This window comes from Pteropus alecto, unplaced genomic scaffold (genome assembly GCF_000325575.1).
Source record: "Pteropus alecto unplaced genomic scaffold, ASM32557v1 scaffold164, whole genome shotgun sequence".
NCBI lineage: Eukaryota > Metazoa > Chordata > Mammalia > Chiroptera > Pteropodidae > Pteropus > Pteropus alecto.
The window spans coordinates 14,683,548-14,694,225 of NW_006439568.1; the positions used below are offsets into that span (position 1 = coordinate 14,683,548).

Below are 10,678 nucleotides of genomic sequence, written 5' to 3' on the forward strand. Positions count from 1 at the left end.
AACATCACATAAAATTGCATTTACTCTTTTTTTTTTTTTTCCTTAGGGAGACTTGTGCCTCTGGAAATGCAAATAGATGTTTATCAGAATGGAAAATCTAGCTAGATGAGTAACTGGAATAAACCCAACTCATTTTTTCATCCTCAGGAGAATGAAGAAATAAATTATAGTATGTCATACAAATAAAATATTAGCAGTCAAATGAAGGCACTACAACTATGGGAAGAATTTTAGTAATATGATTTTTTTATAACCTGTTATACAAAAACAGAGCAGAGAACAACATAAATCTACCTTTTAGGACTATGTATAGATGTGATCATTCTTCGTGAAAATGAGAGCAAGGAAATGGTGAACAGGTGACAGGATGAGAGAGGTAGATGTAAGTTAGTGACACGTTTTAGTTCTCGTGATGCAGGTGGTGTGAGGACGTCGAGGTATTTGAAGCGGAGCGCGGCCGAGTGCTGGCCAGGCCCAGTGACGTAACTGCTGGCAGACTATTCCGTGGAGTGAAGGTGGTCAGCGCTGCTGAGAAGGTCCAGGGAGCGAGGCAGGTGTGAGACCCGACATCAGTGTAGATCATGGTCCATGACATTCCTGGTACTGCTGCCGAAAGTGGACAAGAATCTGCTCGTGGGGAGCGAATATGCAGGGTGTGTTCTGGAGGCTGTCACACGGTGGTGACAGGGATGAGGGGAGGCCGTCTAGGCTAGTAGGTCTTAGAGTCAATTAGGGACAGAAGTGAGGTTAAAAAAAAAAAAGTTGTGTTGTTTTAGAGCCCTTGTTGCATGTCTCACCAGCGAGTTGTAAATTATGTCATCTTTTTCCTAGCAAGTAGATGCTTAGTTCCATTCACAGTCTCTAGCTGCTTGCAGACAGCACCGCCTCACTGAGAAGAGTGGAAAACGAGGTGACTTCAACAAAGACCAATCTTGTCCTCCTCCTTTATATTTGGGACTTATAGTCACAGACAGATCCTCGCCCGACCATAACTTTTTAGGTGGTGGCATCTCAGTCTCCATTTCTCTCTCCCACCCCTTCACCTCCTCCCTCCTCTATTAACTCCCCCACAGTGATACCCCTGCTCTGAACCACCACCCACCGGCACCTCAGGTGCTGCTTTTCCCTGATTTAGGTTTTCCTGCCAGACATGGAGGACAGACGCCTCATTTTGGTAAACACTGGATAAATACGTCTCCTTAAATAGAAGCGCCAGGCTCTGCAGCTAGTTTTTTAAAGGGGCAGAAATTTAGTTCAGTACATTTGACAAAAAGTCAAAGATAAGGAACATGTAAGAGTCTGGAAAATTCTTCAGGGAGGTCTTGCTCTAGTTATTACCAGGACTGTAAGATAATCAATGTGGAGGAAGTGCATGGCCACTATGGATGCAGCCCTTCCCAGACCTGCTCAGTGAAGGGCAGTCAGGGAGAGGGTTGCCCCTCAGCCCAACCTGACGAAGGGCTAGTGCCAGAAGCTGATTAAATGTGGGAGACGATGCCTGCCTGTATGGTTCCTTTGGTGCCATTCGGCGTGTCAGCCGAGGACACATGACCACACTGAAAGCAGAAGGGTAGGGCTGCTGGGATGACCCAAAGGGAGAGCGGGCTGGATTGTGAGGTGTTCCTTTCTCCCGAATGGTGTTTAACACCCCCAACTCCAAACTGGTCAGCCCTTCCTCTTTAAACAGTATTACGACCCAGTATAAACCATGGGTCATACTGGGTTGACCCAGTATAAACCATGGGTCAACTGCTAAGTTTCCTACAAGTTTTACAGACCAATATTTGTGCACGTGGGTTTGGCTGGAACTGCCCAGTTTTGAACAACCTTGCCTTCTCTCTGTCCCCGTTTCCCCTCCAATCGTCTGAAATGCATTTAGGCCAGGAAGGTGTTTCTGGAGAGCTGTGGGGAGACAGGTGACTGTAAATGAAACCCTTCTCTCCTGTGTATTTTGCCTGTGAATTACTCTTCTTGGCTGCCTCTCTACCTTAACTTCTCACTCACTCCACTTCCCCAGGAGGAAAGGCCTTGTCATTTGACCGGACCTGGAGAGAGATTCCAGTTGCTCTTATCTTTGGGGCTCTCCTCCTCACAATCTGGTCAGTGACCACTTGCTGCACAGCCATCTATGGGAATTACTGAAAATGCAGATTCCTACATTCCCCCCCATATTTTCTGAACTGGGATTTCTATGAACATTGCCCAGAAATCTGCACTGTTATTCAACTTCCCAGATGATCCTAATGCACAGCAAGTTTTAGGAATCATTGCATTATTAATAATAATTATAAGATTAATGTTTATGAGCATGTCAAACACTTCCCATGCATTTCACTTTTCATTCAGCTTCACAACCCTACAAGGTAGGAATCCTTATTCACCCAGAGCAAGGCCTGACACATGACACATGGCAGGTGCTTATAAAAATCCATACGTGCACACATATACATATATGTGTTTGTATATACATATATGTATATGTGCGTATATAAAAATAAGGAAACTAATGCTTAGAGAAATCAAAAACTCTTGACCAAGAACACATAACTAGTGAGAGGTGGAGCCAAGCTTTACAGTGCCTTTTTTAGGTTGAGCTAGTTGGTGTGTGAATTTGGAGGTTTGCGCCTCCCTCTGGTGATGCTGGGTGGTGCATGGCAGAAACACTGGAGAATGCAAGAGGCATCTGATTGGCCCCTGATTGAACCAATTGATCTCTAGCGTTCTCTTGGCCATCTCTGGTAAATTGACACGACCACCTATTTATTTACTACTAAGGAAGGGAGGTTGGGTTATCATTCACAAAGCCAAACAGCACCCATTCTCCTCCCCTGTACTCTACTGAGGTTGGTTAAGGCACTCTTAATTTTAACTAGGGATGAAGCAGAGGGAGACTAGATGTATCCTGGTTCCCTGTGAGAAATTAATAAACTTTTTGCCCTGGTGAGAAATTTTTACTTCCTCCTCCTTTCTTGCAGTCCCTTTACACCTTTATCATTTCTTTCATCTACTTTCTTGGTCAGCAGGTGGAATGCCTGTATTTCTGCCAGGACAGGTAGAGCCGGCTCAAGATAAAGGAATGCATTAGGTGGAGTTGTCCTTGACCCTGGTGACCCTCTTGGGCCTCCTCTCCCACGCTCCTTCCCTTTCTCAAATCTCCAAAGCTATGTGGCTCAGGTCACTGGTCTCTGCTAAAAGATGCAGCTGTTATAAACCTGTGTGTTTACTCTGGGGCTTTCCAAAGGCAGGCTTCGAACCCAGGAGCAATTCTAGTTTTTGGAGGAGGCCAGGAAGAGTTTGTTGTACGACGTAGATCTTTAGACGTAGTCTGTTGCGTATGTGTGTGTGCGTGTGCGCACGTATACACACACACACACACACACACACAGAGTAAAAAAATAGAAAAATGCTCTCTACTGAAGAATGGCTGAGGGAAAAATCACCTTTTGTAAAGACCGTTTATAAAAATGTATGACTTAAGTGGAATAAGGCATTTCCTGTTGTGGGATTTTTTAAGGGAAAGGTGTTTGAAAAGCCTTCTTCTGGCCTTTTGGCCACTGTACCTGTAGTTCTAGCTAGAAAGAATAAAAGCTAACATACATTGAGTATTTGCTATATGCCAGGCAGAGTTCTAATTTTTTTCATGATTCACCTAATTCCCACAATCCCTCTGAAATACTTATTATCTATCCTGATTTTACAGATGAGGAAACTAAGACAGAGAGAGATAGTGAATAACTTGCTCAAGGTTTCACAGAGGAAAGAGCCATGATTCAAACCCATGTGGCTTGACTCCAAAGCCTTCTTAATACCACATTATGTGGTATAATTACTTTTATTCTAAATAATTTTCCTTTAAAAATGTAGACTTTTTAAATAAAAAAACTAATTGTCTATAATCGCACTGTACTCCTATTTATTATATATTTTTATAATGAGTAATATACATATGATTAGAAAAGCCAGGTGGCTCAGAAAGATATAAAAAAGAAAGTAAGAGTCTCTTTATAGCCTTTCTGTGCCATTCCCAAAGGAAACCACTATTAACAGATCTATTCTGATCCCTCCAGAAAAGGGTTCTATGCAAATAGCAGGTTATATAGTATTTAAAGATTTTTTTACACAAAAGCAGACATGCCACACCCACTATTTTGCATCTTGCTTTATTTATTCAATAACTGGTTTTCCAGATCTCTTCACATCAGCACACACACGTTCATGTCACTCCTTTTCATGATTAGAGTCCCTATCGATGGACAATTCCGTTGTCTTTTTGGATGCTTCTGTGCAGGATAAATTCCTAGCAGTATAGCTTTCTTTGTATGCACGTTGCTTCGGTTCACACTCTCTCTAACTCTTATCAGAGTGTCTGTTTCCCCAAACCCTGAAGAAAATCAGTATTATCAAACTTTGGCTTTTTATTCTTTGCCAATTTGATGAAGAAAATCCTCTTGTTTTCTTTAACATTTTTAATGTTATAAGTGAAATCGTATGGCTTTTCATGTATTTGGTCATTTGCTTTTCTTGATTTTTTCTGTGAGCCTGCTGTTCATGTCCTTTGCCCATTTTCCTGTTAGGTTTTCTTTTTCAAATTTGTATGAGCTTTTGATAAATTATGGAGATTAACCCTTTATCTATCATATGCTGTAAATAATTTCTTTAACTTTATTATTTCTTTTGACCGCTAGATTTATCAATACAAAATTATTCACTTCTAAATACTTTAAATATGAACTTTTTATTTTTAAATGTTTATACATTTATTTTTAAGTCTATGACTTCATCCGTCTCACATAAATCAGAATGAAGATATTTTCTAAAATTATGATATAAATAAAAATGTTTACAATTTTTCAGAAGAATTCTGTTCTGAAATGCAAATATACATATGTGCGTGTATATATATATATAATTATATATATATAATTTATTGACCTTTTTGATCAAATATTTCCCTTCTGAGATAAACATCCATGGGGGGTTCAGAGAGTAGTTTACAAAAACTAAAACAAAAGTCCTCTTTAAGCCATGAAGCATTTTTTTGATTCTTTAGCTGGATCCCCCAAAGCTTTGTAGCTAAGAATCTGTTCTACTGCATCTACTTTAGCTTCTTTTATAGTGTTTTCTATAATTACATCTATCCACTGCCCCAGCTGCTCCCCTAATAGCTCTACTTGGCTTCAGTGAAAATGGCTCATCTCTCTTCCCTGGAGACATTTAAATAAAAGATCTGTGTATGTGTGTGGGGGGACGAGGGGTGAGAAGATAAAGGGATGAGAGATTGGTTTGTTGTGCTTTTTTTTTTTCTTTTTTAATTTGCTGCCTCTATTTGAGTTGGGGCTATAGGTGGCCAATCTGAATTAATTTGATAGCTTCGTGGTGACCCCTTAAGGATAAAGGAGAGTTTGGAGTTGCTCCGATCCCTGGTTTAGAATGGTTTGCTACAGCTTTGTGGATGTTAGGATTGCTCTGTTCTCAGAGGCCTGTGATACTCTGATGTATTGGGACTTCGCAGTATCCTGAAAGCAGGCAAAAATAATAATGTCCTCAGAGACAGATCGCAGGCAGTGTTTTTTTTTAAAAAAAAAAAAATGTCTAGTTATCAGTTTTTGAACATGTTCTTTTTGTTTCCATTTTTCCTTCCTTCTCTAATTCCTGGCCTTACCATCATATGCACAGGATGCTTATTAGCCTAACATTATGAATAAAAATAACACCTCCCTAGAGAATCCAACAATACTACCAAACAGAAAACCACCAAAGTTTCTGGAGGCCACCAGAAATAGTTGGAAATGCCTTCTGCTGCAGGATGCTCTGTCATCAAGATTGGCCCCACGAGGTGACTTCAAGGTCATCAGGTTTATCCTCCCCATTCAGTCCTGGAGTCCTGCTCCACCAACCGCGGCAGCTAATTGAAGACGATATTGATAAGGAGCGAAGACAGTATTGATGAGGAGGACTTGGCTATGCGTATTTTAACTTCTCTTCAGCTTTTTCAAGTACATCTTTCCAACAACCAAATATTGTTTCCCACACTCTGTTGTTTCCCTGGACGTCAGAGATTTACCAGTTGGGCGTCTACACATAGGCAGGTGGGGGCAAATACTCTTGACCACGAAAACTGCTTTAGGCTAATGCTATTTACAAAGTCCCTGTGGAATATATATCAAAAGCCTTTACATTGAACATCGTCTTTGGCTTAAAAATTCTACTTTTAGGAATTTATGCCGAAGGAATAAGCAGGTAATGTCCGTGCAAGACATCCACTGAATGCCACGCTTTTATCTAAGAAGCAGCCTGGGTTTCAGTCTCGGCTCTACTTTTCATTAGTTGTGTCACCTTGTTTGTGTCACTCAGCTTCTCTGCCGTATCTGTACAAAGGACTGATAATTGTCCCTACCTCATAAGGTCTGTACTGTCGTGAGAAATAAATGACATAATACATAAAAGATGCTTAGGATAGTTTCTGGCACTTACTGTTTGTTACTAATAATAGGAAAATTGGACATAGCCTACATATTCATTGATTTACTAGAACAAAACTGGTATGTTTTAAAGATATTCACATATTAAAAGAAAAGCAATTAGCTTACATAATAATGTATTAAGTATGAGTGCCGAATAGCTATACACCAAAAGGTTAACTTGTGTGTGTGTGTGTGTGTGTGTGTGTGTTAATGCAAGTATTGACCACCATTTTCCCTCTGGATCATTGCCGTTTTCTAAATTTTCTACAAAGGAAATGTATAGTATAATAAAAGCTGTCTTTTAACCACTTCAGAATAATAACAATGGCCAACATTTATTGAGAGCTTACAACGAAGATCAGGTTTGTATAGCACACACATATATGAATGCGCACAGACATCCATTGCTTACAATAACCATATGAGGCAGATGCTATGGTTATCATCTCCATTTCACAGATTAGGAAACCGAGGCACAGAGAGCTGAAGTAACGTGCCTCAAATCCTCCCTCTCGTAAGTAGTAGAGGTGGGATTTGAACCTAGGCTGTCTGATTCAGGGCTTATATTTTTAGGTTAGGTACTCTTTTTGTATGATTTTAGTAATCCAAAAGAGCAGTGAACTGGAGCACCCACAACAGTGACCTAGTCGATCACACTGTTTAAAGGAAGTGAATAAAGGGCACCTCTCCTTCCTTGTATCTTTGTTGCCAACTAATATATAAATCGAAGATTCTCAGGTCTCCAGCTTGTTTCTTAGTTAACTTGCTTACTAAACGTGGGGAGAGTATATCAGACGAGGTAGGAAAATCGACTTTTCTATGTATCCCTTAAAAAGAGTGCATTGACTTTACATTAACCAAACTGCAAATAGTTTGTATTTTTTCAAATCATCAACTGAAATAATTGAGAAGAAACATATACATGTTTCACTGTCATGTTACTCAGATAGTCCTGAATGCAGCTGCTGGGGACCCGGAATGAGTCTTCTAATTTCTTTCAGATGTGCAGAAGACAAGTTAGTAACGCACAGGAACAAAGTGAGCTTACACCCTGCAAATACATAAGATTCACTATATTTAGTTCCAGGAGCAAAAATGTGTAGAACGAAGTTTTCCCTTCAGTTCAGAGTACATGATTACCACAATCAAAGGCATCACAAGGCAACAGTGGATTTTCAGCAATTGTCTGTTTCTATTCTAGAATTTCCACTTCTGTGTGTGCCACTGAATTATAATCGATGGCTTTTTGTGTGTCTGTTAAGGATGAAAATTGAGTGTCTCAGAGTAATAATTTTACTTTAGAAAATAATATCTTAAACCTGATGGCTGCAACCACAATATCTATTTTTGAGTATCATCCATCTTTATCATTTAATAACCAAGCTGGTAATTTACTAGCAGACCAAGCTGGCTGAATTAGGCTGTCAGGATTATGCTGTTCCTGGATGCCACCAGCAATCATCAATCTCTGAGACTGTGAAATATTGCAGTTTAGCCAGTGCATCACTCAGAGGCAACTAATTAAGTTTGAGGAGTTTCTGGAGTTATTACATCATTGGACAAAGTCTCTGAAATCCAGAAGGAATAGCTTGTCCCCATCCTAATAAATTGCCACCCTAAACCTCCTAGAATGCCACCGGGAGCTGAAATTCACTGCTGTCATCTGTTCTTGGGGGTCATTCTTGATCGCTTTTCTGGAAGGGGCTGAACTTCCTGAGAGGTCCCGGAAGCCAGGAAAGGGATTTCTTTCTCGCTGTCTTGCTGTTGCTTACTTTCCCCTCGAGCGAAACTAATATAACAGTCAGTGGGAGGATCCGTTCACCAGAGGGCCAGTCTGGGCTCATCTTGCATGTATGGCTCATCTCGCCATCAGGGAGATGGTGGTGTATGGTTTGTAGAAGTAGCTCAGGAATTTGGTCCTGGGCAGGATTTGTCACCCACAAGCCTAGTGCACATCAGCTTTGGTCTCTCCAGTGCCTGCCTTGCAAAGTTGTCAAAAGACACAAAGAATAGACAGCATCTCTTTAGCTTTGGAACCTCCTAAGCACTCAATATATAGCTTTTATTATAATAATTACTGTTCACTGCTTGTTAGAAACTCAAGGTATTTAGATTATTCATATTTTCCTCAACTCAGAAATGCGAGCTGACTCTAGGTTCTAAACCAGAAATTGTGTTGTAAGAGTTGAGAGGCAAAGTCAAATCAAATGGTACACTTAGATTTGTTTTCCAAAAGCATATGGAATTTTTTTTTTTAATCCTCTCTTCTTCCCACTTGTTCTCTCTTGTCTCTTCTATTCCCCTTCCCTTCCCCAGGCAATACATGTAATATTTCCATTATTACAGCTTCAGAACTATGCTTTTTTGTTGTTACAAATGAATTTATATTAATTATTCTACCACACAGCATGTTTCTTATTACGTACCATTCTCTAGTCTGTACTCAGAATATAATTTTTGTAAAGTAATGAACAATGCTTCCATAGCCCCTAAAAACTAAAATTTTAAATTTAAATATAATTCAGAGGTCCCACCACTGTCACTGGGAACTTTTTCATTCTGTTTGGACATGTTAAATTCCTGCTTTTCATTAAGGTTCTGTTTTCTATAGAAAAACTACAGCTGCAGTCAGGGAAAGTCAGTAATCAGATAGTGTCGTTCCAGCGGTTATCTGGAGCCCAGGCTTTCTTCCTGACTCCTTCTAACTGGTTGATTATCTGCAGACCCTAACGTGCCACATTCAAGTATGGCTAGCTGACGACAAAAGCCCAAAGATAAACTCTCTTGGAAAAACTACTTTTGGACTCACAAGTATGCTTTTCGTTTTGCATGAAGTTTGGGTGGCGTGTGGATGTTGGTGCGACTCATAGGCCTGCGCTTCTCCGCGACGTGGGTCACCGTCTATAGTCTGCCAGAGGACTGGCGCTTGTTTATGAGACCAGCCTGACTCTGCTTCTAAGCTGTGTTTGAGAAATGAGGTCCTTGTGTTTGCGTCTTCTCTTGTCTGCTGTGAGGAAAACACTGAGAGCCTGGGCGCTCCGGAAGCCTGCCAGTTGCTGAGTTAAGAGTACAAACGCAGGGAGCCAGGGACCTTGGAAGGCAGGGGACTGGCCAGCACATTCTCAGCCTCCGTTCCTTCATGCCTCTCTCTCCCCTGTTGTTTTTCAGGTAGTGAAGCTGATTTTAGCTCTTCGAGCAGCACTGGCAGCATTTCCGCTCCTGAGGTCCATATGTCTGCTGCAGGAAGCAAGCGGTCTTCTTTTTCACGCAAGTAGGCACTGTCTCCTGCTCTGTAATTATTAAAATGCTTTACACAGGTGACTTACCCTGTACTTTCTGTAGAACCACCTGGATTACTGTTTATTCGTATTTTATTATTTTTCATTGAGTGGTGTGTGTGTGTGTTTTTAACAGTGATTTGAAGTTGGTACTTTTCCCTACTCTACCTGTGTGGTCACGTGACTTGGCTTATGTCTGTCCACCCACGGCTGTCTCTCATCCAGTCCTTGGCTCTGTGTTCACTCCTCTCTCCTTTCTCTTTTCCTCACTCACTTGTGTTTTCATCTGGGTATCAAGCTAGTCTCTCACGTCCCACCCTGCCTGCCCTTCGTGAGTCTGTCGTCTCTTACCTGAATTCACCCGCTTTCCTCTAGCTGAGCTTTCTTTTTTCATTTTTGTGAAAGAAGCACTGTGACCTTCTAGCCACCCCCAATATTCACTTGGGGAAGGGGTGTGGGGAGTATGAAGTTCATAGGCATGGGTGGCCACCACTGAAAGAGGCGGTAGCTCAGTGTGTGGGGCTCTGGAGCCAGGCTCCCTTGGGTTGAATGCCAGCTCCACCACCCACAGGCTGTGTGGCCCCGAGCAAGTTGTCGCTTAATTTCTCTATGCCTCAGCTGCCTCATCTGTAAAATAGAGTTATAGTCATACCTACCTCATAGAGTTTATTTTTAGGATTAAATTGGTTAACACTTGTAAAGTGTGGGATCAGTGCTTAGAGCATAGTAAGCGTCAACAAATGCTCGTTTGGATGGGCGGAGAAAAGGACTGTGGGGAAATGGGAGTTCAATTTGGCAGGACAGGTTGTAAGTACCAGGATTCTCTGCTACCAGCAGTGGCTTTATTTAGTCATTCAACAAGTTTTTATTGAGCATCTACTATGAGATAAGTTCTGGAGATATAGCAGTGAACAGAACTCCATGAAAATTATATTC

General features: G+C 41.1%; 1 protein-coding gene across 1 annotated transcript in view; it reads left to right on the plus strand.

Annotated features, from left to right (window-relative positions):
• The window catches only part of SYBU (syntabulin), a 66,120-nt gene that overhangs the window by 44,407 nt on the left and 11,035 nt on the right, over positions 1–10,678 (plus strand). The window contains 1 exon segment of the mRNA XM_006916699.3: positions 9,633–9,735. Coding sequence (XP_006916761.1) covers positions 9,633–9,735 — 103 coding nt within the window.